Source organism: Phalacrocorax carbo, chromosome 4 (genome assembly GCF_963921805.1).
Source record: "Phalacrocorax carbo chromosome 4, bPhaCar2.1, whole genome shotgun sequence".
Taxonomy (NCBI): Eukaryota; Metazoa; Chordata; class Aves; order Suliformes; family Phalacrocoracidae; genus Phalacrocorax; species Phalacrocorax carbo.
In genome coordinates this window covers 25,943,808-25,971,439 of record NC_087516.1, presented here as the reverse complement: position 1 = coordinate 25,971,439, position 27,632 = coordinate 25,943,808, and the positions used below count along the sequence as shown (strand labels likewise).

At 38.9% G+C, this 27,632-nt stretch overlaps 1 protein-coding gene across 1 annotated transcript; it reads left to right on the top strand.

Annotated features, from left to right (window-relative positions):
* The first annotated feature begins 25 nt into the window (after nucleotides 1-25).
* LOC104051085 (transmembrane protein 156) lies at nucleotides 26-27,612 on the top strand. The gene is made up of 8 exons (XM_064450788.1): nucleotides 26-295; nucleotides 3,178-3,259; nucleotides 5,201-5,482; nucleotides 7,016-7,276; nucleotides 9,369-9,476; nucleotides 12,640-12,738; nucleotides 18,050-18,154; nucleotides 26,222-27,612. Exons 1-8 carry the CDS (start codon nucleotides 26-28, stop codon nucleotides 26,233-26,235), a joined length of 1,221 nt encoding a protein of 406 aa, XP_064306858.1. The 3' UTR covers nucleotides 26,236-27,612.
* Nucleotides 27,613-27,632: the final 20 nt, after the last annotated feature.

The window sequence follows — 27,632 nt, the reverse complement described above, 5'->3', positions numbered from 1 at the left end:
GGGCCGAGGGGCGGGGCGCCGCGCCATGCCCCCACCCGCCCTGCCGAGCTGCCGGCTCCGGCTCCTGCCCCAGGGCGGGAGGCGCGCGCCGCCGCCGGGCAACCGCCGGCTTCCGCGCGCCCGAGGGCATGGGCAGCGCCTGGCTGCCTGTGGCGGGGCAGCGGCCGATACTCTCAGGGATCAGGCGGGCGCTTTTGCCTTTCGTGGGGTTTCTCTTGATGAACCCTACAAAAGCTCTCCTCCTGCCCCAGTGTACTCTCGCCTGTCCTCCAAAACCACAGAGCGAAGCGTTTCCGTAACTTCCCACTCCCCCGTTTAAGTGAAATAAATCTGTAGTGACACACAAAGCAACCGTTAAGCGCCCCTCAGAATCCTGGCACCGTGTGGTGCTGAGGCAGCCTGTACTCACCATCTAATGAGCATACACGCTCCAGCCTCTGCCACCCTTGCTATGTAACGCCTTACGGGTGACCTCTGCCATACAAAGGTAGAATAATTTTCCCAATTAATCAACTGAGTGACAGTCAGATGTGCCTCTTACTGATGAAACTAATTTAAAGGCATGTGAGATTATTGCTGAGGCGTGGTTGTACGAGTCTGATGTAGTAATGAGGCATATAGTCCTTTCTTTGTCTAATTCTGTGAGGAAATGTGGCCTGCGTGGCCGTGTGCTTCATCTGTCTGCCAGTTCTCCTCCCGGCTGACTTTAAAACATTTAGCCAATATTAACGACATTTGACCAAAGGATAGAGTTTTCAAAGGTACTGATTGTTCCAGCTGTGTGAAAATTATTAGCTAGGTGGATGGAAAACCCATATTCTTCACTTCAGTTGGCGGGTCAGGCCACACACATGTATGTGATTCAGCTAGTTTACATGTGCACAACTGCTAAGGGTAATAATGTCTAAAGCTTAGGGTGTCCCTGGGATGTGTGGACAGATCATATGTGGGCCTCCTGAACTCAGACGCTAAAATAAAATGTGTTGTACAGTAGCTCTAAAATATATATTCCCCATCTGCTTATTGCAGAGTTCTTGGAAACCTTCTTCTGTAGAACCTGAAACTCAACACATTCCACGAGCTATTATATTATTATATGATTATATCAGGCTGAACTTGGGGTGTGATCCTGTAGGGCAATTTCTATTCTATTCTGACCCTGGATACTACCAGCAACGAAAGTCTGAATGTATCAGAAAGGGATAGATACACATATTACCTGACAAAGTTCTTCTGTTATTTTCCAGTACTTTCTCCATTCCTTCTGGGCAGAAAGGATGGGTGAACACCATGCAACACTGAAAACAAAAATATACATAACTGATGTGGAAGATATTTCAGGGGCAATGCAGTCTCTCACAAAGTAGAGCTAATTTGCTAACATGACAAATATAAAGCGCACATATCTGACTCACGTGGTTCTGACTCATTTTTATAATGAGGGTCTGACTAATTTTAAAAAAATCTTCTAGGACAAATGAGAACAAATTTCCTTCACAAAGGTGATCCATTTACTGTTTAGAAGATCTATGAAAGTGGCCGTTAGGGGGTGGTGTTCCTAAAACAAAACTACCCCAAATGAATAAAATAGCTTCTATGCATGATTTTTCTCTTATTTTCATTGTGGTACATGAATTTTATCTTCAGCATGTGCATTTCAATGACCCTCATCTGTACCACTGTAAGAACAGACTTGGCCTTCTACAGCTTAACGTAATGAGAAGTAAAAAGAAAAGTTGTATTAGAAAAAAGAAATGAATCGATGTTATTTTGCATAAAGTCTGCACTAAGTTAAAAGCTAAACCAGGAAGGAAGTTACCACCACTATGCTAGATGGGAGTGCTTCAGTGACATGTGCTTGCTTTTGAGAAACTCAGAACTCTTCAGATTAGGACTAGGAATAATTACCATGTTTATTTTATGTTTACCTGAATTTTTCAAAATCCATGAAGGTGAGTGATCAGTTTTTAAATTAGCCTTTTATTTATTCTAAAGTCTGATTGCAATTGAAAAGTTGGCACATGCTTTCCTAAAAGTGATGCTTAGGATGCTGTACTCGTATGGACTTTGCAAAGCATATAGGTTTTTTTCATTAGATTTTTAACCAACAGTTAATTTTATGCATATCATGGTTTGTTATTCATTTTTGTACACTGCAAAATTTTTGGTAACTATTTCCATGCAACTGTACTTTTACTTACTATCTTTGTCATTAAGAGAGTAGTTAAAGCATGTATGTTCTTTTATAGCATGTACTCATGTCTTTAAAAATAACTTTTTTTAAGTTTCTATACTTAAATGCCTACGAAACTTTGTATGATTACTGTCTGGTATGAGATGCTGTCTGTGAAAGAGATATGCCATGGTAATCTGGCAAGAAGTAGAGCAGAGTAAGTGTAACTCAGTGAAGAAAATCTTTTAACATAAATCCCAAATATATCTTGGTGATCCTAAAGGTTGATACTGGATTTGGTATGAATACAAAATATATGTGTGGAAGTTATGCATTCAGTGCTTTCTTACAAATCCATAAATAAATTAAAATTTGAATAGTTTTGTCATATCCATTCCTAAGTTTTTGAATAGATAAATGTTATAATCAAAAGCATGCCTTTGACAAGTGGTGTGTATTCCCAGGCGTCATGAAATACATTATTTATGAAGCATAATTTTCTGAAAAAAATTAATATCAAAATATATCCAGATTAGCTTACTTATATTTACACATCTATTTTCATTAACCACAAAGAATAAACATGACAGTAACTAGAATATAATTCATAGTTCATAAACAAACAAACTTGGTAAACTGTCATAAGTTTTGAATGTCATAAAATTGATGAGTCAGTTTACAATGTTGGAATAATTAATGGTTTACCTCCATGCAAAAGTAATCAAAGTATTTGCTAGCACAGACTATGTAAATAAACAATGACATGACTATTACCAGAACAAAACACTGACCTTACTGTCAAACATCAAAGAGTGAATAATTTCATTTTAAAGGAATTGGATTTTCTATGGAAAAACACCCTGTAAATAGAGGCTTAATAAAGGAATTTCATAATCACAGAACTTCCTAACATTAAGCATGCGGGTTTCAGATCTTTGAATATACAGCAATTTCCTAGAGATGCTTTGCCTGGTTTCATCTCAGTGGTCCTCTCCACTTTTCAGGCTGCCTGCATTCAGGTTTCACGAAAACCTTTCCACGTTTCTAGTGATTATTACATTTGGGAGGGCTCTTCCCTGTCCTGCAGTAAGGAGCAAGCCTCTTGTGGGTACGGCTCTCTCTCTGCTATATAATCCACTGGGAAAGTCTAGTCTTTTTGCAGCCCTGCTTACAATGTTCAACAATATATATTCCTCCCCTAGAAAGTCCACAGTCCTCTGAGTTGGAAGAAAATAAAGTTTACTGATGCTAGATAGTAATTTGAATTACTTTCTCAGCAGAGATCTTTCAAGAGGATGGTAAGCACCTTCCCTAACAGGACAGCATTAAAACTTTTTCCACTCAGGTAACGGGCCTTTTACATGTCTACAGTGTGGCTCACAGGCAGCTCTGGAGCCCGTCTAGCCCTGTGTGAAGTCCAAAATGGACTTCATAGTGCTGTACATGGACTGCTGCCACAGCACAGCCAGTGGATTCCCAAGTCCCCCTACAAATTTCTTGGTGAAAGGGGTATGGTAGGGAATTACCATTAGTTGACCTTGACAGGTGTAGCAGTGGTTTTAGACTGGTTGCCCAGATGCACACATACCTTGCCAGGAGTGCAGAATAAGCATTCAGTTTCTGCTCCTGGGTCATCTCCACAGAGAATATCTGCAAAAACACCTACTTCAGCTGGAAGAACTTGTCCTCAAGAGCCTGCTCCACTCCAGGTTGCATGGGTCAGACCATAAGTGCTTTGAGGAAAACATTTTGACTCTCCTCAGGGAAAGATCAAGCCCCAAATTTTGTCTGGCATTTTTCCTTTTTTGATTAAAATGAATTATTTTCTTACCTGCATTAGGATGTGTATCTTACATATCAACTTATTTTGTTTTACGAGGAGTTTATGACTCTCTTATGTAGTGTTAGTAAAGTGAAGATAATTGGCTTTGGCATTGGATTTTATTTCTGTATCCTGTCTGAAATCCTTCACTGAACTGTTTCTGAGGTCAGACTGCTGTGATGTGAGCACAGGTGGCCTGTTGAAACTGTCAGATTGCTGCTGAGCACTGGAGCAATTAAAGGCTATGTTTTTCTCTCTACATAAGGATTTATGAACATGTTACTCCAATTACTCCTAATGGAGTTCGATGCAAAATTTCCTTTTCATAGAAATGCAAGGGTACTACTAGAATTGGAATCCCAGCTACAAAACTCTAGGTTAGTGCTGCATCAATGTCAGGAAGTGGTTATTTGTGTTCATAAATACATATTTCATGTTGGGATTCCAGAAATGTTTTATTCTTAATTTATTTTTTCATGTTGAAAAAATAGTTCAAAGTAAACTCAAGTAAAAATGCATGTTTTGTACAGTAAAGCCTTACTTTAACATGGAAGACAGCTAAAATAACACTCATTAATAATTAATTCTATGTGTTTTCTGGTGCTTCCCAGAACTGCATTAATGTACTCTAGCTACAGTAATTTGATACTGAAATTTGACTGTGGATACCAAAAGCTGTGGTCGTAATTAAGGTTCATGTTTGTTGACTGAACAGAAGAGAACAGGAAGGGTGTGGTCAGAGGATGCAGCAGCGTTTCTGTGTATTTTCAGTGTGGTTTCAATGTTGTTGGAAAGAAAGTTTTTGTTCTGATTAGAGCTATTTTGCAACATAATTGCACTGGTGTGTTGCAACTGCACAGTTCCAGGGCTAAGTTACCCTTCCAAACATGAGTGCTTTCATCTTCTTTTGAAGTACAATCAAAACCGAGGAGCTTTGAAACAGGGATGTAACTAGATACTGCTGTAAATTCAAGTTAGTATTACAAGACATTTCATACAATTCAGCAATAAAGTCCAGTACTGAGGTTGTGGGAAGACTGTGCTTGCTGTCTCTCACTTGTTGATGCATTCAATAGGCTGCCATAACCCTCAAGAAAGAAAGTGTAAGATGGTTAAAGTAGATGCTTCTGTGCACATATTTGTCCATTGGTCCTATATGACTGTCTTGCTAACATAGTACCTTTTTTTTTTTTTTTTTTTCCCAGCTAACACTGTAATTGTCTCATGCCTGGATACCTGTTCATCAAATAAGACCACTTTTCCGCTTTGTACTTTTAACAATTCTTGCAGAAGATCACTGCAACAAAGAAGAGAAAACCAGACTGTTTTACTGAAGGCAATTGTAAACCATTCCAGTTTCCAAAATATTCTGTGTATTTGCCAGTCCTCCAGGAAGGAACAAGAGTCCCATGCTAAACACACAGAGTGTGAATCCAAGAGAGATGTGAACGCTGATCCTCAAGGATCAGGGTCAGGAACTAAAAAAAGTAAGTAGGGAAAGAGAAATACTTAATTTTTATCTAGTTAATTGTGACATAAAAGGCATGCTTTCATTTGGTAGTTAAAAGAAAATTATAATATGCTGGTTCTCTAAGGTGTTTGAAAATCTATGAACATTTGTTTGTTTGTTTGGCATAGCTAGAAAATGCAGGTTTTATGCCAGATTCTCAGTAGCATTCATTCCTGGCTCTCACTGAAACATGTCCCTAGCAAAATGCTGATTTCTTTTCTTTGAAGATCTTGTATAAAATTGGGGGGGGGCTGTCATTATCTTCAGGGGGCTTTGTACTTGTTGGGAAGGAAGACGCTGTGAGAAAGGAGTGCCTTATCCAGCAACCACCTGGAATATTTCTGCTGCAAATTTGACCTCTGCCACCTGGCTTTTATGAATGCTCTTGTAACCCCATATTTATTCTTTTAATCTTGCTAAATTTTCTAAAATATTTCATTTATTTTTAAGGAGTTGTAGTTTCTGATTTGTTTTCACACTAAATTGGATTTTGAATGTCATTGTGGAACTCTACATGTTGATTGCTGATATTATATGAAGATAGGTTGTGGGCAAATATCTGAAGTACTAATTCAAAGATGGTAACTATTCAGATGGCAGCTATACGAGAAATAACCATTTTTGTGCTTGTAGTCTATGATATCCATAACTGCGATGTATCAGAAATGGCCTTACATGTTTCTTAGAAGGCAGCACTGAATAAGGACTGCCACAGCAATACAGAGAAGAGTTCAGCAACATACACATCTTTTCAGAGCAGTAGCAGCATATTCTCTCTGGGCCGTATACACTTGCAAAGTATCTGGAAACTTTTGGGGAAGAGGATGCCCCTGGATTTTGCTTTCCTAGCATTATCAGCAACAGGGTGAACAGGCCAAGTCCTGAATGTGAGAAATGGAGTTCTTTACCAAATGCATAATTTTCTTACTACAAAATAGCTGTCTCAACAAATATGGAAATTAACAAAACAAAAATATGTGGACAAATTCTGTTCTCTGTTATACCTGTAAAATTCTAACACTTTTGACAATGTCTCACCTGCCTGTGTTTCTTGTTAACATTGAGCAAGTCTCACAGCTTGTGTGAACTGAAAAAAGGACCTTCTGCAACTGATAGCAGATAGACTAGATGTACACTTCAAAGCTCTATCAACATATGGCTTTCATTTGGTTTTTATTTATTTCATAGCCTGATTTTTGTCTCTGCACCTTTGATAACAGACCATGAAATAACAAAAACATGAAAAGTTCTGAAGTTGGTAGTAAAGCAAAAAAGGGGCTATAATTTGCAGGGGAAATATATCTTGTATGGATAATAAATACTTTTCAGATCTGTTCAGAATTACTTTACATGGTATCCTTTTGTCCATTTTATCATAGCCAATAATGTAGAAGCCTACTGTACCTTTTTGCAAATGAGACAGAGAACTTATTTTATTTTTCTTTCTGACAGCCATCTCTTTGTCTACCATGTTATATAACAGTGGGTGGTTTTTTTTTTTTATTTTTAGTTCCAAAAGCAAAAGGCTTACTTGAAGTGAAAAGAAAAGATGTTATTTATTTTTATAAATATTTTAATCTCACTACGACTTCCAAGAAAGAAGAAGTAGAGCATAATACTTCCTATCTGCTGGAAATCCACATCAACAATTCTATAGTCAGAGGAAGAAATGCAGCTGAAGAATACCTAAATCATTCCTGCCTAGTGGCAATGACGGAAGACCAAAACGACTGTATAAATATTTCACTGCAGCTCAAGTCTTATGTGGAACGTAAGTTACAAAGGGGAGTCAGAATGGAAATCGAACCAGAAACAATATGAATCTGGCAAAAAATCTCCAGTAGGTAGTTCTCTGCTTTCAGCAAGCATTTGAAGGTATTTAAGTATTTCACAAGAAAACAATACAGTTTTGGTCATCCCTTAGTAAAAGACCAGTTTTAGTAGGCAACTGACAGTATTTATAGTGATTTAAAGCAAGTTTAATTGTGGCTTTTTCTTTCCTAGAAGCAACACAGCAAAGTAAGTGTCTGTACATTTTTTTGCTTAGCAGTGATGGACTCACAAATTGCATGTGTGACAAAAGCTGGAATTACTTTTTTCCTCTCCCCTCCCCCATAATGGCATAACCCCATTTTCTTGGAGGTAAATTAAAAAATTCCTGTTAACTTCAGCAGCAGAAGAACCAGGAGACAGGTTTGGCTTTTCTTAATGTCATACTGCAGTATCCTACTATACAGGCTTACTACAGTACACTTAAAAGAGAAATCTTCAGCTGAACTAGGCTTAGTTTTCCCAGAGGACAGCAAGTCAGCTTTTTACATTTCCCTCTGTGCTGCAGGAGTTTTTTGGCTGATTGCCTGACCACATGACCGGAGCTTCCAGCACATCTGTATGCAATGCTTGCCATCTGGGAACTGCTGAATTATTACTTCCATTTAGTTCTGTATGGCAAATGCATTTTATACTATACCTTTGCCAGAAAAAAAAAGTGTTTTGGAGTTGGCTAAACCTATGTTAAATAAGTCCAGGTAAAATTCTAGAGAAGAGAGGGAAGCTTAGGTTTTTTTAAATAAGTAGGTCTAGCTATGAGAGGAGTACAGTTTGTAACTTGCCTGCTAACTTGTGTCAAATCTATGAGCTAACCACCCTTTGCTGATGGTGATTTACCTGGGAAGTAGTTATCTCAAATTAACAATAAAAATTAACAACACATCTTTTTTCTCTTTACTTCAAAATAAAGCTAGAGAGGTGTTCAGGGCTTTGACTAGGCAAGGTTGATGCACGAGTCATTACCAGTCACTACAAGATGGGGTAAAGTACTCTGAAAGGAGCCAGAATGACTGTATAATAGATATTTTTAGTTTTGAATTAGGAGGGATGATCTGTGCTTACCTCAAAGAGCCATGGGGTTATTGGCAGTTAGCTCATGACTTCTCAGTGGAGAAGATACACAAAGGAAGTTGATGTAGGTCTAATTATATTATATTAAGTCAAGGAAAGCAAAACAGTGGTTTGGCTATAGTCTGTAATTTGATTTTGTATGAATCATAGTAACATAGTTGGTTTCAAAAATAGTTATTTGACAATGCTAAGGTATGCATTAACATGCAGCTGCCAAAGAAGTTTGAAAGGTCTTTCAAACAACTGGGGAGAAAAGTTCCCCAAGTCCTTTCTCTGCGGTATATAGTCCTGGCTTGTACTAGTTACTGAACTAATTCCCTGTGGAATGTGGGTGCATTTCTGCAGCAGCTGTTGTCCAAAAGAGCAGTCTACCTCCTACACCCAGTCCCATGATGATCCTCCCCCAAGGCAGCTATGGTTAAAAGAACTTCCCAGAGGGGCCCTGTTAGTGCCATTACTTCACTTGTTGATAAGAACATTTCTATGTGTAGTATCTTCTCCTGTATATGAAGATAGGCCACGAGGCTGAGAATGCCAGTACAGGTCAGTGTTGGACAGTGGACCAATTCCTTCTGTGCTCCATCCAAACATAGAATGCATCCAAGCAATGGGATATATATTACCCTTGTTCTACCTTAAAAATAAATGTTGATCTTTGAAGCATTCTTTCCTGGCTGAGTTGCTTGTAACAGTTTATACAAATAGGAAAAGTTTTCATTCACTTAGCTATGTATAACTCTTTCAGACGTGGGGAGGTACAGGTGAAATGAAGCTAAATTCTGGATAGGAAACTTAATTTCAAACAATAAAGAAGGCCAAAAGAAAAAGGCATAATCTCTTTTGCTTTAAATTTTCATGTGTGGGGATAGGCATGTTCCAAAAACCTACCAAGATAGATTGTTCTGCTTTTTTCTGCCAGTGATTTCCTGCTTCATTTTATCTCTTCTACATTTTATGGACAGATCCAATGTGTATGACAAAGATCATCTGGCTCACTATGATCCTAGTAGTTCTTGTGTTTACTATTTCAGTCGTCATCTACAAAATAGTCCAAGAAAATGAACAGAACTGTAAGTAACAAAAGGTTAATCTATATTAATTTAAATATCTGTGCAATGAAAAATGTCTTAATTTACAATTAGAAAGCTCTTGATTATGAATGTTGTTCAGACACTAATATTTTAATTGTATTATGGTAAAAGCTTCTTACTGATGGATTGAAATACTGAGATAATTGATACCATCACCTGTTACTTCTGAATTGTAGATGCAAATCCAGGCTTGTTGATGGTGAATGAAATATGGGGGTTTTGATAGATGCTTGGTGGCCTATGATCTTTAGTGATATAAATTTCTGGTTTCAGACTGCTTCCAGTAGATAAAACAATTACAGTTGAACCTTGTTAAAGGCCTGAAGCAGAAATGCCAATGACCAATATAAGCAGATTGAAATACCCTTTCCTTCCTGAGGATGATTCATCTAGGTCAAGGTCAAGAAAAATTATAGGATAGATATGAGGAGATATGCGCTCAGCTGTCTGTCCTGAAAACTGGTTGTCTAAATTCAGCGGTGGTGTAATCCCATACAGGTCAACGAAGGTGTGCCTTCTTAACCCCAGAGCTGAATTAAGCACAGATAATGTTTATTCTCTTTGCTGTTATTTTGGCAAAGAAAATATTGCTGTGGTTTCCAAACCAGCACTATTTACTATTTCAAGTGATTAAAACTTTCCTATGAAAGAACCTGTCCTTAGTTCAGAGACTGAAACAATTGTTTCTACAGAAAGCCTTCACCAGCCAAGACAGGCTCTTCCCATGCAAATCACTTGGGTTACAGGCTGAAATTGGGCTTTTCAGTATTTCTTCTAGTAATATACAATGCAGAAATCAAGAATAAAATCGTAGGTGTTCCCTGAGCAAGAGACTTTTGAGCAATCAAGATACAGTCCTCTGCACAAAAACAATGCAGAATATTGACCGCTTGTCAGCTGCTGGTCTCTGTTTTTCATCCCAAGTCAGAGGTAGGTGGTACAGGGAGCATGCTCCCTTTCATCAGTGTGAGAAGAGTGTTACTTAACCTGTTACCTGAGATAATAGCTCTTGGTTGCTTTTCACAGCAATTTCCTGAGGCTTTCTACCAGTGTTAGCCCTGCGCGGGCAGAATGCCTCCAGAGAACCAGCATTTAGTTGCTATTACCAGGTGGATGTCCATTACCCTTGTAATCCAGAGCAGCTGAATGGAGACCTTGGTCACAGGGGTAATAAAAAAAAATGAGGAGCCATATCCATTTCCCTGATCTTCCTTACTGTATCCACAGGCAGTTTTGTAATGAAAGAGCAATAGGAGTCTGGCTTTAATCATAACTGAAGAGAAGGAAGAAGAGTGCCCCCACACAAAATGTTTCTGTGATTTTTTCGCATAATGTAAATATTTTATGCATATATATTTTAATGAATGAGCAAAATACTTGCTTGAAATGGTAAATCTGTGCCCCCCCCCCCCCCCCCAATGATTAGAGAAGCTCTTTATGGGATTATATTGGTTAAAATATGTGATCTTTTACTTATTGCTAGACCCAAATTCTAAGACCTATTTTATGGGTATTAAAATCCCACAAAGTCTAAATTAGGTCTTTATAAGTGGGTTATTAAATGCTATAATGTAAAGGACTTTTATTTGTAATTTCAAAGCTACCTATAAATGTCATATGATTTCTAAGCTTTGAGTCATAACATCCCGTTTTTAATGCAGAACTATTAGTAGTGATGAGTAATGATTTACTGTCTTTATTCTTAAACATCAGTTTTCTATTAAATGCACTTTTTTGAGAATTGTCATGGACATGAGCAGGGAGAAAAAGATGCCCTTCTGAGGCTTCTAATTACTGATTTGATTCTACAATACTGTTAATAGAGAAATAGTGTTTTTATTAGTTAAATTTACAATATGTAACATTACAAAAAACATCAATGTGTTACTGACAAAAAGACAAGCACATAAGAATCAGATTTAAAGGTTGTATTCCTTATGTGTATCTATTGCAATGCCACCTTTAGTTGCAAGTCTACATACTGCTTTTTTCAATGCTGCCCAAGGAACACAGCAGAATATTTACTATGTGCCTAAAACAGCTGCTAAGAATTTTTACAGTCATAATTCAGTCAGTAGTTTTTCTCTTGATTTCTGAGCGCTACTGAAATTTGTTAAGAAATACAGAATTATTCATTTCCTCTTGAGACCTTCTAAGACATTCTGCTAGGCAGACTCTAAGAATCTCTGAAACATTAATGAAGTTATTTCCATGAGTGCATAAAATAAAATGTCCAAATAAACTTGGTGGAGGTTACTACCAATGCACGACAAAGGAGGTAAGTTAGAAATTAGTCCTTTGCCTTTTCCCTTCCACTCTTGTCTTACGACCACTTCCAGAGCTTGCTTTGACATTGACTGTTACAGTGCATGCTTAGGGCTTCAGTGCATTAGATCTCCACTGGCTATTCATAAAAACATCATGACCAAAATAATGTAATGAATTTCTTAAAGAGGAAGTTTTCTAGTGTTCTCAAAAGAAAAAGATAAAAATCAATTCTATTATGTAGAATTGGAGTGAGCCTGTAACCAGAAGCTGGCTGAGCCCTGAACAGCTGTCATTGTAAACCAGGGCTAACCATAAGAGCTGCACATCAACAGCAATAATCCCACCAAGAGCATAGTATTAGGAAAGCAGCAGAAGGATGGAAAGACTGAGGAGTTTATGAACTGGGTGCTGAGGAGAGTCAGAGGTGCTCAACACCGCTCTATCTTTCTCTCTCTGGGTGGTGTAGAGCTTGGTCTCAAACTGTGCTTCCGAAGATGAACACCCCACATGTGCAAAGAATTCATTAGCTCCCTAGGACGCCAGTACAGCCTTTCTGTTCCACTGTCAGCAGTGTGAGTCTGAACCTATACTGGAACATGTATTTCTTTTATAACCTTCCAAAATTTGTTCAAGGTGTACAGTAGAGAGGAGGGAAGGAATAATTTGAAGGGGAAAGCCTGAATGGAATTTCCAGAAAATTTCCTTCAGGAAAATATAAAATGTCTGGCCCTAGGTTTTCCTTATCACCTTATTTCAAAACCTTCCTGTTTTTTGATGGAAGGTGTTTAACAGTTGAAGGTGTTTACCAGCTTTCTGTCTAATCAGTGCCATATGTAATTCTATGGTTGAGGATAATGCATTTTGTTTAAAACAGATTGTAAACACAGAGCAGCAGATGTTTCTACCATTCTAAGAAGAAAGAGTTCTAGACATGCAAGAACCATATCTGCTACTAAAATCCATCCTTTTCCTGGTAAGTAATACAAAAGTGAAATAAAAACCTAACAATTCTTGAGGCATGAGGAGGTCAGGAAAGACCTTTTAAGTTTTTCCTGTCAGAGGATGCTTCAGGTTTGTTTCCGAGTTGCCTTGATCCTGTACAAATTTTATCTGGCTTATATTATGGAAACATTTTTGTATCATAAACAGATAATTCTGATGACGAAACTACAAGAAGACTTATGTATATCTTGTGGGAATGCTTCTCCCAGTCTTCCAAATATGTTGCATTAATGGCTTTGGGTTTCTTACCTCCATTTCAATTTTTGATCATGTTGTGTGCCACATTTGGGGCTTGGCAGCTGAGTGCTTTGTGTGTGTATGAAAAGTATACAGACATGGACCCACACGTACGTATGCTCTATGTGTTTAGGACTCTTGATAAAATCTGCTATCAAAGGATGGAATGGGTGGCTGTAGACTCAGAGAATTACTCTTCTGGCACTTTGTAGCCTATTTCTAGGGGAAAATGCCCACAAAGTACAATTCTCTAGTCTCAGATAGGAATTCAAAGGTGGTCTTCTGAGACTGTAGTATGTTTAGCACCAAAAAATTAAATGGCATGGCTAAACTCAAAGTTTTGGTTCCAGAAATTCTGATTTGGTAACAAATCTCTGTGTGAGGGGAAATTAGCATCTGTAGCTCTGAGTGTTACTGATATTGCTGGAAAAGTAATATGTTTTAATGAATTCCATGGATTTTCGGTTCATGAAAGGAGCTCTGTCTTTAAAAAGATTAACATGGACATATAGAATAATAGCTCTGAATGGCGAACTAACCTCCCTCCAAAACAAGAACAACTACCAAGCTGGCAAATGGAAAAAATGGTTTTAAATTTGGCTAGGCTTGGGCACCTCCCTGTATGTTTTGTGGGTTCTTCAGAAATAAGGGGAGACTCAATAATTTCTCTCTAGAACTCAGTAACTCATGGCATTTCAATTTTACCTAGGAAAGAGTGAATAGTTCCCTGTCTGTCTGAACTCTCCTGGGAGTACAATTTATGCTCCTCACTTTTAAAGCACTGGCTACATCTAAGATGTATTTATGAGCTCATTATTTTCATCCTGCAGGAGAGGAATTATCTTTCTGACATCTTTTGTCTTGAGTATCTTTACTGATACCATACCTGTTTTATCAGCATGTTCACGATGGCATTTTTAGTGTTGTATATCCAGAGGCATTTTTGATAATGTATTTTTATGGAAATTCAAATCTAGTTTTACTAGATTTTACTCAAGAGAATAGGAATCCCATATTGGTCTGTCATCCTTACTTCTATGTTCCTCCCACTTCAATCTATCTGTTTAACACAGAAAGATGCTTAGTTGTATGAACTGCTATAAAAGGTTTTATTTTAACAGGAAATTCCTTGATTTCACACACCATAATTCCAGTCAATCCAGTCAATTTCCCAATTTATACCAATATAATTTAAAGTGGAATCAACACCATATGAAAAGAGTTTCTTTTTTTCCACAGTTGCTAAGTTTAAGGTTTGCTACTGTGATAAGGGATTATAAATAGCTATAGATGACTACTTCAAGAACCATTGTTAATATTTTCACTGTCATTAGTCCATAGCTTGGAATGTTGAAACAAAACATTGAGATCCACTGAAGACAATTCAACCACCCTGGAATCACCATAATGAGACTAAACAACTATGTATCTGAGAGGATGTGACAGTATCTCATACAGATGAAAAGATGTAGAGGTACTAATAAAAGTTTTTCACAGTTTAGAAAGGATAAGGGAAGAAAAATAAGAAAACCTTTACTTCGAGATTCAGAATGATTTCCTAGGTAGACTCAGGAAATTACTGTCTTAATACCACTGTCATCCTACAAAAAGATAATTTACAGCAGGGATGCTAGTTTTGGGAAACTGTTAGTGGCTCTGTGTCCACGAATCATTACCATTAAGTCCGGTGGCCAGAGGAAAGGAGGAGTAATGTGTACTATGTTCTCTAGGGTAGGATTAAAATTACAGCCTTTCAAATTCATGGTGCTACAAAGGATTGAGCACATATAGTGAAGACAGGGGAGCTTTAAAGCATTGTGGTTATAAATGTTGACTAAACATTGTCTGTGCTGTTAAGCCAAAAAAGTATGCACTGGAGTGTAGGCTGTACAGAACATGTTTTGTAGACTTTGGATCTGTTCCTGCCATTGCATTTATGTGAGACAGCCTCTTGAATGGTATGCATTGACAAAACACAGTTGCCCTTAAATGAAGCCACATGAGAAGGGAAAGAGTAGAGGGTGTTTTTTCTTCAGTGCAAGAGGTAAGTATTCCTCAAGTGGCTAATCCGTTTTTCTAGACACAGAGCATTTTTGTACCAAGTAGGACTTGATAGTAGTAGCACATGGAAAATAATCCATAGAAGAAAAGTTAATTCTTTGCTTTCTGTTCATGACAGAGAATCTTAGGGAGATTCCCATATAAGAGACTTTTATTGCAAGAATTTCTTTGAGGAACTTTCTCAAATCGAAGAGGCAGTAGAAGAGGTTTTGGAACAACCTAATAAATTAATAACAGCAATTAGAAGGACTCGACAGTGTTTTAAAAGACCTCAGATAGAAACTGCTAAACTGTCATGTGCAGCTTCCTGCTTAAATCAGCCTTAGTTCCAGAGAAAGGGAAGGCAGTTATACTTACTCTGCTCTTTTACCTTTCCCTTAGCCCACTTTCCGTAAACCACCTTGGTACCTTTTCCACTGCTAGTAACTGATTTAGTATAGCTATTCTCATATAGCTGTATCCTGAAAAAAAAAAAAGCCTGGGAACATGGCACAGAACTACTCGTTGGGAGCAGGCCAGTGTGTGTGAACACTACATCATTAAAAAAAAAAAAGTTGTTGCACAGGAAACATTGCATAAATCAGGGCATTTAACACCTAGACTGAATCTGGCTAACAGGGTCTTTTCACACTGGAACTTTCATTGATATAATTATATGGGTTATACTTAAGTGTGAATTTATATTACTAGAAGTCTACCACTATAAATTTCCATATAAACATCTTACCGTGGCATAAGAATGACATTTCTTGTTTATTCTTATCATATTTTGAAAGTCCATTGGAAAAAAGGCCTTCTCCCATTCCTATGCTAGAATGGGACCATGCAGATAGGGACTTGTATTGTCAATATAATAATTTATTGCTCTATGGCCTGTGTGGTCAGTAACCTTAGTTGAAATACAATGCCTTATTCTACACTGCTCAAACAGTATGCTTCTCTTGTTTTCAGTGATACTCCATCGGCTCATGGAGTCACAGTTTGGTTCATTACAATTTAGGATACAAACAGAGGATTCCCTGACTCACTTGTCTGGCTCACAGTAATGCAAAGTTAATTCTGATGGATGGTAATTTTATAACTTATCCTGAAAGAAGGACATTGTAAGATCATGGTGACAACTAGGACGCAGAGAATAAAACCTCAGGGTTTCTGGCCTGCAGTTGTTTTCTGGACTGTTTAGATTTTGTGACATCCAAAGCATTTGATGTAAGTGGGCTTGACAGCTGTTATTTGCACAGAAGATACAACAAGACAGATTTCCTCTCAGTTATTTGAATTCCTGTATTATTTTCTGTGCTATCCTATTAAAATAATAGTTCCTCTTCTACAAGAGTAGAGGAAACAGGCGAAATTCTGCCATCTCTCTGATGTATTGCTACAGCTTCAGATTAGCTGACAGGTTGGAAATAGACGCAAGTGCTGGCTCAGTAGCGTCAGGGCTGGCATCCCAGTGAATTCAGACTCACTCCTCCTTGTATTCTGCAATACATTTTCTTCTTAGCAAAGAAGACAGGCAAGAGACATCTTCTACAGCAGCAAATAGATGCAAAGCCGAGAAAGGAGAAATGTGTTTAATCTTGGCCAAGGGAAGCATCACCTATTTGTTTCTAATCCTTCTCAGTTCCTGACATAAATGAATAGTTGTCTTTTCCTCTGCAACTTAGATGAATAATGCTGGGGAAAGCAAAGCTTGTCACAGTATTCAATATTTAACACAGACTTACATATTTCTGAGGTGCAACATTGCCAGAGAAAGATGTGAAGCCTTATGACTTTGTGTTTCAGAAAGGAGGATAAAATCTGTAGGATGCAGTGAATTTGGGGGAGCTTTTCATAGCCGCTGTAATGCTTTCAGTAGCACACTGATGCACAAGGGGCCATTTGTCTGCTCAGCTTGCGTGCATGCAGAACAGTGGTACACACAGGCTCTGAGGGGATAATCAGCCTACATTCCCATTCTCTCCAGGTTCATTTGGAGTGTGAAACAAGATCTATTGCTATTTTTAAATCTACCCCTTTTTTATTTTATCTTTGCTTTTCATATCTAATTACCAAGATTGAAACTCCATTTTTTAATTGCATTTGTAAAGAGAGAAGCCCAAATGACATAGTAAGTGGAATAGGGATGTAGCTACATATAAGTGACATGGTTCATCCTCTTGTTATGAACTCAGTAGAAAATCCATTTATAGGTTTACAGGAGTTATGGCTGGGGACAGGGTGGACCTGGAGTTAAGATATTATTTGTGTTCTACAGTATTGCTTTGAAAAATGCATTATATCAACAGCTCTGACTTCATTAGCCTGACAGTGCTATTTCTGCATTTCTTTATCTGTATCCCAGTAAGATATCATATCAGTATCTGTGTTGCCAGTGTGCTAAAGGCATCACCACTCTTTTCCCTGCTTCTGAGGTGCATGCTGTCATCTTTGTAAACAACTGGATGACACCCAGTAGCTGTCTGTGTGTGTATGACAAATTAGCTGAGGCCACACCATGTGTTCCTGAGTGGCAATCTGGGCTGCCCTTATGTGAAAATGAATCTCAAGGTTCACACTCTAAATTTCAGTTGCTTCCTCTTAACTGGCCAACTGTAGGGTTTTGAATTTTAGGACACTCTTAGTTAACCCCAAGCTTGCATGCTTTTATATTTTCACTACTCGTAAAATTTCCAAGAGCAATTTAGTTGTCTACCTTTGAGCTGCTTCCCAGGGAGACTTAGGACCAGTAGTCCCATTAGTATTAAGAGGAAGTTAAATAACAGGAAGTTAAATACAAAACATTGTTAGTACTTTCAGGAGTTCCTGACACATATCTGCATCTCTAGGCACTGCAATCCCACCGGAAAACTGGCTGTCCACCTCTGCCTTGTGTTCAGATAGGTCTCAATTATTTTCAGTCTTGCAGATTCAATGTTTAACAATCTGCAGATGTATTTGCTGTGTAATATTATTGATAAAATGCTTTTAACATTCAATAGTGAAACCCAGCAAACAACAGATTCCACTTACTGCACAGATCACAGAGATACTGCCCGTAATTCCTGAACAAGAGCATTGTCATGTGGGTGCATCAACTGTAGAAGGTAAGTAATTATCTTACGACTCTGATTATTCTGTTTTGCCTCATATGTTTAGAATTAATAGTATGCTCAAAATAAATTACTACTTTTTCTAGCCAGGTATATGAGATGACAAACCGGAAAGTGAGTTCTGGGAGAGCTAGGTGGCGGGAAAACAAAATCAGTTTTCTTTCTGCTACCAAGAGTCATCTATAAACAAACGTGTTAGCCTTTTAAACTCTGTGTGTCCCTGACGGCCCCAGTGCAAATTCTGACACTATTTTTCTCAGGTAGAATATTGTGTCCTGGACTTCAGCATTATGTTGACATTTGTTTCTGACAAGGGCAGAGGAAAGAAGTGATATGCAAATGATCTCTGAAGAGAATTACATGTTTGAAATGATTAGTTTGCTGGTCAAATTCCCCAACCAAAAGAAATCAATTGCTCTGTTGTTTATTACACCAGTCAGAAGGAGTGACAAGAAGCTGGTTTCAGCTTGAAGCTAAAACTAGTCTCCCACTTCAAACTTTCTCCAGCCCTTGTACTCCAGTAATTGTTTCAGGAAGTCCAGATGTAAGGAAACAAGTCTGAGAAGAAACGTGCAGTAAGAGATACTTTTTCCTGGTGATACTTGTAATGCCTAGAAATGGAACAGATGCTGCTTGAATAAGTAATACAGACTATCAATTGCATAGGCAAGGTTATGGCTACTTGCACAGATTATATTACTGGTTGTGGTGAATTCTTTAGGTGAAAAGCTTAAGATCTTTCTTTACATCTATTTAAATTGGATGGAGTTTTATTGAAAACTCAGTATCATGTCATGCTACCTTTTTAATGTGCTAAAAAAATTGATGTACTGAAGAGCGGTTTGATTTTTGTGCTTCATGTGGAACAATAAACAATTAAGTTGTATTCTGAGAGCAGAGCTAAAGAAGAAATTTGAACAGCATTGCTGACAAAAGATGAGGTACTGCCATAATAAATTAATAATTGAGCTAGATTATTGTTTGGCTTTTGAGAGACACTAGCTCAGTTACTTGACAGTGTATTATAGCAATTAAAAATAGTGACCACTTTTTAAGTGATTCCCATCCATAGATCTTATGAGGATTTTCAGAGGTGGAAAGTTGTCATTACTACTATTCTAAAATGAGGATACCAGGAGGCAGAAAAAGATAACATGACTTGGGAAGTCCGTGACATAGATGAGAGCAGTTCTCAGATCATCCGAGTTCAGCTGTTCACCATTTGGACGTCATGAGCTTTTGCTGAGCAAGCAGGTCCTTTTCCAGGGCCCCATCAGCCTTTCTATGGGGCAGCTTCTTCCTTTCTCCAGGGCTCCTCCCAACCACATCAGTCCTAGACCATATTTTTCCTGATGCCTGTCAACTGTCTCTCAGGTACAGCTTTATCTTACCATATCCCTGTCTGCCACGTACCTGCCCACCTTAATTGTTTCCTGTAAGACCATTTACTCTTGGGTTAAAAACAAGACATTTCTAAGGTTGTAGTAGGATGTGTTGCTAAGGGGGTGCTCACTAGTATTCATTACCTTCATTTATACAGTATTATGGCTGATCAGTAGCACACTTAGTTCTTCCAGGATGTTTGGTTTACTAAAACTCATCTTTTAGCAGAAAAAAACCCCAAACAACCCATGGCTCTTTCCCATGCAAATTTAACCTCTGTGTTCCTAGAGGTGGGAGTAACTGCTGGGACCTACCTGCTAGTACTCCTTTGCTGTCATTATCTTAAGTGTTATGTATTAAAGGGCAGAGATAGAACAACTTCGCAGACCTTTGGTTGCTTTGTGAGACAATATATGAGATCCAGGACACTTTGGGATGAAGTTATCCCTTTCCTTAGTCTCTGGGTCAGTGACTGAAAGCAAAAGATCTTGAGAAACCCTAAATACCTTGTTCCAGTGCTGCGCTGTGTAAAAACAGGCTTGCTTTCCAGATCCTAATGCACTCTTCCTGCCAGAAGGACTGCTGGCAGTGATGTGGAAGCTGGATGTGAATTGTGGGATTAATGCTGAATACATGAAATTGCAATGTTACATGACATTGTGTGGAAAAATTATTCAAGGGTGTGACTGGAGAGGTATGAACTTAGATCTAGATCTTGCCTTTCATCACATTAGGTTTTCAATAACATTTCTCAAAGGAGTACTGTCTCAAAGCTAAGTACTCTGAGAAAATAATAAAAGTTTTCTGCTTTAGTTTTGCTTCACTTCCTGCAAAGAAACACTTCCCCCTTCATCTGATAAGGTCAGTTTCAGCTCACTACTACTTGTGTTCGTGGGCGGCTCAGTGGCTAATGACACTGCAGTTACAGGAAAGCTCTCTAGCTAGAAGTCCTTTCGCTTACTCAGGCTGTGGAAGGAGATTGTGGTCTACTTTTCTCTGAGCACCAGGGTTGTCTCTAGAAAGTCTCTAGGATGCTACTAAAGACTAGATGGCTCAACAGAGAGGAGCTGGCTGCATTAGAAGTACTGCTCATGAACAGCTGAGTACTGAGAATGAAAAAAAACACCAAGGTGATTAAATTTCCAGAACCGGCAAAGACAGTTACAGACTCCACCAACTTGATAAAACTCAGTAAGGAGGTGGGGTGGAGTTAAGAAGTGCGTACTTGGAGCTTCTTGATCAAAAGCATCATCTTTGTATCACACTACCAGTTGTTCCCCTGAGGCATGTGCATTTCAAACCACCAATACAAGAGCCTCAAACAAGGAAGGGTTCTAGCCTGACCTAGAAACCTGAGAGAGTTCCACTGGGGATAGTGCTTACATCTGCTCTTCTCTGGTTCAAATTGAGCTTCAGTCTCGTTGCTAAGAGTTACCTCAATGCCTGCCCTGGATTGAACAGGCAAGATGGGGACAGGCAAACCACTTTTGAGTTATGCTTCTCCTCATTTCCAGCTAGCTGTAGCTGCACTCAGAGAAAGCATTAACCACAGCACACAGTGTTTATTTGATTTTTGTGTGAGGAGGCTAGCTACACCAGAGGTGTGCTAGGTATATCAGCAGCTGTAAGGAGGATGAAATGGAAAAGAAAGGCTTGCTCTTACCACCATCATTACTGCTACTGAGCTGGAGAACCTGCTGATGGTTGCAGCAGCAGCTCTCAATCCAGCACACTGAAAGCTGAAAAGCCCAACAACATCTGTTTTAGCCACAGGAATTTAGTAAGTTAAAGCCCAGGTCAGACAGGAGAGCAAAGTATAAGGCATATAATTTGCTCATTGTTCCAGTCTGCAACAGGGAAGTATTTGTCTTGTTAATAGATGGAGAGAGAGCAGTAATCAATGACACATTGCTACTTTCTGCTGAATTTTTCTTTTTATGTCAGAAAAAGACATGTTTCTTTTTGTGTTTTTAAAAATGTCTTTTTCATGTCCTTATATTTACAACAGTACTCTTGATCACAGAATGTAAGTCTATTGATAAACATACAGCCACACACATGGGTGTGGGCATGTTTATCAACATGCTTATAGGATATGTGTGTGTATATCTATATATCTGTAGGAGCCTGTGCACACCGAGGTGCATGCACATGCTCTGTTACTTCCACTTCATCAGTTACTACCACACTGGCAGCTAATTCAGCTAATAAAAAAATGTACCAGCATCTGCACTTGTACCTTTGCCAAAGAGGAATCTTCTCAGCGTAGGTCACTCAATGTCTCTGTATTTTCATGGTAACTATTATTATTACATTTGAGTGCTGAAGTTGAGAGTCCTTTTCTGTTTCTGCCATCTTTCATTAAACCACCATATTAGTAACTGTCCTGGAAAAAATGAAGGAGCCAAGTCTCTCAAGTGCTTTAAGACAGTCCTCTCGTTACATATGACAGCTGTAGCTGTATTTCCCTAGTGCTGTCAAAATTACTGTGAGTTTCATCGCTGCTGTTTATTTAGATAGGAAGCACGAATGCTTTATTCAGGGCAAACATTTGCATTTGGAGGCAATGCTGTTCAGGGGACGGCACACTAAAACAATGCTCTGGAGACCCAACTTCTTCTTTCTCTGCCGGTGACACATCATTACTAATTTGCATCGTGGTAGTAACTGTTTATCCTCAGCTAAAACAGAGGTTGTGTAATGCTTTTAATTTTACAAAGCACTACGTGCATCAACTGGTACTTTTAACTTTAAAAGCACTTCTTGCATCAACTATTATTTTTAGCAGCTCTAAAGTGCTGTGGGATGTATATCGGGGTCTGCTTTTTTTTTTTTTTAAGTAAATACTCTCTTCTGTGACAGAAGAAAAGACAGAGACAAGCTGGACTGATAGCAAGAAATCTGGGAGAGCAGACCAGAAGGATAAATACAGAATTTATACATTGAAGTGAGGCTACTAGTCCCCTTTACTTAAAACAATGCAGCATGTGAAACCATAAAAGGAGTAACATTTCTGAATGTATGTGGTTCAATGGCCATTCTTTAAAAACAGTAGCAGCAAAGAATTGACAGAGTAAGAAACAAAAGTGGGCAAATAAGAGCCAAATCACCACGCCCATTAAAACACCCCTATGTACAGCGAACAGCCTATCTGAAGGTATCAGAGCATTCAACAAGATGATTTTCTGATGGTTAGCCCTGAAATCGTTGTTATGTAGGGAACATTTTGGCTAAACTTGCCCTTAGAGGCTTAAGAAAGCCTGTCCCAAGGAGTGACTTCTCTCTGTGTCTGCATCCTGCCCTTGTGGCAGTCTGTCTTTCCCCAGCAGTAGGGCCACACGGAATCCCAGAAGACTGGCCTCTTCCATGCTAAAGGTGCACTTCAATCTTCCAGTGATCAGGGCAGAATAAAAATCACGTGTCTATAGCATGAAGAGTAATTGTGAGCCCTCTCCTGCAGTACTTCTGTCCTCTGCTTGCTTAAGGGGAAGCAGCATTGAATTCTCTGAATCGAAAGGAGAATTAATGGATTTCATTAACTTTGACTAGGGACAAACCAGTGTTCTCTCTTATTTGGGGAAATTAGAGACAGATACAGACATACCTGACAGTTCCTGGATGAAGTGCTGCCATTTTATGAGGAAAGAAAGAATGAAGACTCAGTGTCTTAAAGCCAACTGTTGTGGACTTTTTTGTTGTTTTTGTAAAGTGTCCAGTGTCATGCTCTGAGATGTTGATAGATCAAATTCACACAAACTGGTCACTTCACCCCAAACACTTTATTTACTGCATCAGTCTCTGACAGTCAATGCTCCAAGGACAAGATGAAACAATCAGTGTCCTGCCTCCCATTAATCCTCTTAATAAAACTGGTGGATGTGTCAAAGGCTGCATAAAAGCTAATGAACATTCCACATCAGCAATTGCCAATGATTTTTAGCACACTGCTGTTTGCCATCAGCACTTCCATCTCTCTTTGTAAAGGGCTTTGAGATCCTTGAAAATGTAAGGTGCTTCATGTCTCTCTATTTCTGTCTGAGTGACAGCGTAGCTGTATAGTTAGAGAAGACAAGTTGGTTTCCCAGCGAATATAGGATTTAAGCCACAACCTTATCTTCAGGTGAAATGGATTATAAAACTGGAGCATAAGGTAGATGACAGGTAACTGACAGGGAGGACACACAGGGGAAGCATGTATATGGCTAAAAAAGGTGAAAACCTCTTCCACAGAAATTGTAAATAAAAGAAGTTGATGGGTCCCTTTCCTCTCTTACAATCTAAAAGCATGTGGACACGAAACCTCCCATGTGGGGTGGTTGGCACATGAGATCAGCAAGCAACTAAGTGTACAAGAGGCTGATTCCTATCCAGCTACATTCAGAGTATCATCACTGCTGTAATTTTCCCAGGATACCCCCTCCTAGAAATTTACAAATTTAATTGTGCAGAGTCCAGCCTAATACCAGGAAAATTCAATGCAGGTCCCCTGGGGTCCACCTGGGCTTTGGCTCAGGCCCCTGCTGCCTTTCTGAAGGGGTCCTTAAATGCCATCATCATAGAACTTAGTAGCATGAACAGAAAGGGCAACTAAAAATATTCTGCGCCTGGTTTTCCTCATGTGTTTGGGGCTTTACAAAAATGTTTTTGTATTTAAAAGAATCTTTCTCTCTGTCTTCAAGCAAGACACCCACACAAACAACAGAAGATACAAATTATGCAGGGGAAACAGTGAAACTTGTAGTTCAAAACATTCTAGCAAAGGCACGTAGCGAGTGTACTCAGGAGCCAGAGGAAGGCTACAGTTAAGCAGATTTATAAATCATGCATGTATTTGTGATTTTAAATTGCTGGTATCCTTCCAGTTATGCTTTTGACACCCTGAAAAGCACTATTCCAATGCTCAGTAGTGATAGTACTGTGGTTAAAGTCATCATAAAATTGGGTGTGATGCTGCTGAAAGCAGGAGTTTCTACTAGTGCTGGCATACTGGGTTTGCCAGTTGGACATTTTTGTAAGAGACAATTTTTTAATGCTTTCATGAATTCCTGTAGATAACTATGAAAAAAGATTTATGCCCACATGCAGCTTTAAATTGTTTTCAGGGCTGCATGCTGTCACTCAATTACATACTTATTTTTTAAGTATCACGAAAGATAATTCTTCCTCTGTTTCTGCTTCCATAATTGATTCAAGTTTCAATCATACATTAAAAGGAAAATTCCTTTCAGTACGAAAGAGCTCACAGAATCACATTGCTGAGCACATTCCAGGGTACTTGGCACAATTATTGGGCTCTGCATAAAATGCATGCCGGGATGCTTTTTACTCTGAAACAGACACTTGGAGGTTTTTGAAGGGAAGCACTCCTGTTTGCTTGCAGAACTGGGCTGTAATGGGAACCGTGCAGGCTGTTTAAACCCCCTGTTCCATTAGCTGGCATCAGTTTTTGATGCATTGTATCCTGCCTACACTTGTCATTTTCTAGCTCACTTCAGCAGCTGCTGCCTTCAGTACAATTTCACAGCCAAAGACACTCCGTATCCCAGTTCTTATGATGTAAAGGAAAAGGGAGACAGATGTTGTTATTCGGCCTGCAGCTACATGAACTACCAGAATGGGCGACAAGCTACATTTGCTTTTTCACTCAGTCTGAGAATAAGGAGTTTAGAAATCCTGTGCTTTTACCCCCAGCATTGTCTAGTTCCTAAAAACTAAAGATGAGCTTGGCTGGGACCCAGGCATTTTCATATTTTCAGGTTCCTCATCACGTGCTACTTTGGGAGCTGCAGTCCAAACCCCAGAATTCTGTCTCACTGATGATTACTGAGGAGTATTTTTCACTTGGCAGTGTGGAAAAAGCTGTTTTTATTTAATCATTTCCATTTTTTTTCCTACTGTAAAGGAGTACAGTATGGAAAATGCAGTTGGGCACAGGTCTGCAAATTCTTCTGTCCGGCTGGTGGTTTGGATTGGTCTATTTTTATTTTTTCCCATTAGGTTAATTTAGTTTATTTTGTCTCAGCTGCACTAAGACCTTGACAATACCCCAGATTTACTTCTGAACACTCTGCTGCAGGTGGAGCAGAGTAGTTCATGCAGAGATGCCCAGGAGCTAACACAGAGCAAGAGATTCTGGAGGGGAGGCAGATATCACACAAATCCCTTCTCCCTTCCTCTAGCTGCCAGGAGGGAAGAAGAGAGCAAAGCTTACTTGGTAATTTGGAGGGAAGAGACCTACCACCACCTACCTTTAAAAGACAGTTCCAGGCTGAACCCTGTGTAGATGGAGACACTGCAGAAAATCAGTCTGAGGCACTTCAGGGAGATCCTTACTGGCGCTCCTCATCCTGGTGGGTGCGGTGAACGCTCTCGAGGGCAGCCGCTGGCTCTGCCCGTGCCCAGCTCACCAAGCTTCGCTGAAAGTGACTAAGGTCCAGCGCTTCTCACTCAGGTTCTGTATCGCACTCATGCGGGGCAGATGCCATTCTTAGGTCTTTTGCTCCAATCTGGTGTGTGTCTTCTATTTTTCCTGCCTCTTTAGTTATATTGTTGTTTTCTTTTGCAATAAAGAGGAGAATTCATTACTGCGGAAGTCAAAAGAATGACATCTAAGATAAATTGGAAAAGACTGCTTTTTTAACCTCCTCTTTTTTCTGATATTGTCGTCTTTGGTTTCAGATGTTGCTGTATGAAATACGATTACTACTGGATGAAAGGAGACACACCATACACCCCAGAAGAAAGAGGGTCCATTTCTGGTTTGCGGAGCTATGTTACCCATCTTTTCACAAAAATACCAACTATGCATTTTAGTGGAGAAGCTCCATTTTATCTATCATGAGAATTCTTTGGTATTAAGAAATATGAGTGATGGACAAACATGTTTTGCTATAGAACCAAATTCAGTAGGAGAGTATACATTTCACATCAATTTTCAGTTCATTCATAATTTACACTTAATCATACGGGTGTGAGATAATCCTTGCAATAATTTAATTTTCTATCTGCGAATAAATTTATTTTGTATTCTCCATAGGATAAGAAAGGCTGTTTAAAGATAGAAACGATCCTGTATTTTCATGGAACAAGCACAGTTTTCAGCCTATTTAATGCTCTAGGTGACTGGATGCTTAAAAGATACAGTTCCTGGCTGTTGTGGAAGGTGGCCAAAGGATCACAGGCGAGAATTCTGCAGTACATTTTAATTTCTGCAGTAAACCGGGAAGACCTTGACAAATTCTGCAACATCCTAGTGGATTACGATAAAAATGTGGAAAAACACTAATTTGGCTTCAAACCACAAAATCATTATTATTGGTCTTTAATAACTCATTAAGACCACATGGGTTTCATACTTTTTGATAAATTGCATTTCTATCTTTTGTACTAGCTTAGGGTATTAGTAGCCAGAGCCATTAGCTCCTGGGACTTTCCTTACTTTCCACTGCTCCTCTGAGCGTAACGGAGCTGTTTGGGCTGAGCAGGGTCCCAAAGTCACTCTGTGCTAACACGTTATTTGTAGGTGCGGTTTGGCCATCAATTACTAGGCAGAGACAGAAATTGCAGAGCCAGGACTTCAGACTCCCTTGTGCTAAATGCATCAGGATGAACAGATTGCAAACTGCCCATTGCAAATATGATACGCAGCGATTCAGCATCATGTTAATACCTGATAACCTCCGTCCCTTACATTTATGTGGCTTTTCCCTCCTGAAGCTTTCTGAAATTGGTTCTCCAGTCATTATACTGCACCAGGCAGTTCAGATCTAATAGGAACAGTCGTGAACATTAGCTTCTGAATGATTTGAAGCCATATGGAATTTTTTATATTTAGTTGGATATGTCTGAAGCATTTGTTTCTATTGTCTGTTACCATCTTATAAAAAAAGCAGAGAAAAATACTGACTTTCTTGATTTGGGGACTTTTGAGGCTTTATTGCTTATCTGTGACAATAAAGCTTTTCAGAAATGGAATTTTTTACTACAGTCTATAAAATAAACTGCTCACAATTTGTTTCTGGTTGTTTTTTTTTCTTCTTACTATAGAACAGCAACTCACAGATGAAGAGACAAACCTATCTCAAATCAC

Coding starts and splice junctions, on each gene's coding strand:
- LOC104051085 (XM_064450788.1), top strand. CDS start 26: ATGCCCCCACCCGCCCTGCCGAGCTGCCGGCTCCGGCTCCTGCCCCAG. Junction 3,260..5,200: donor GGGCTCTTCCCTGTCCTGCA/GTAAGGAGCAAG, acceptor TTTTTTTCCCAG/CTAACACTGTAATTGTCTCA. Junction 9,477..12,639: donor CCAAGAAAATGAACAGAACT/GTAAGTAACAAA, acceptor TGTTTAAAACAG/ATTGTAAACACAGAGCAGCA.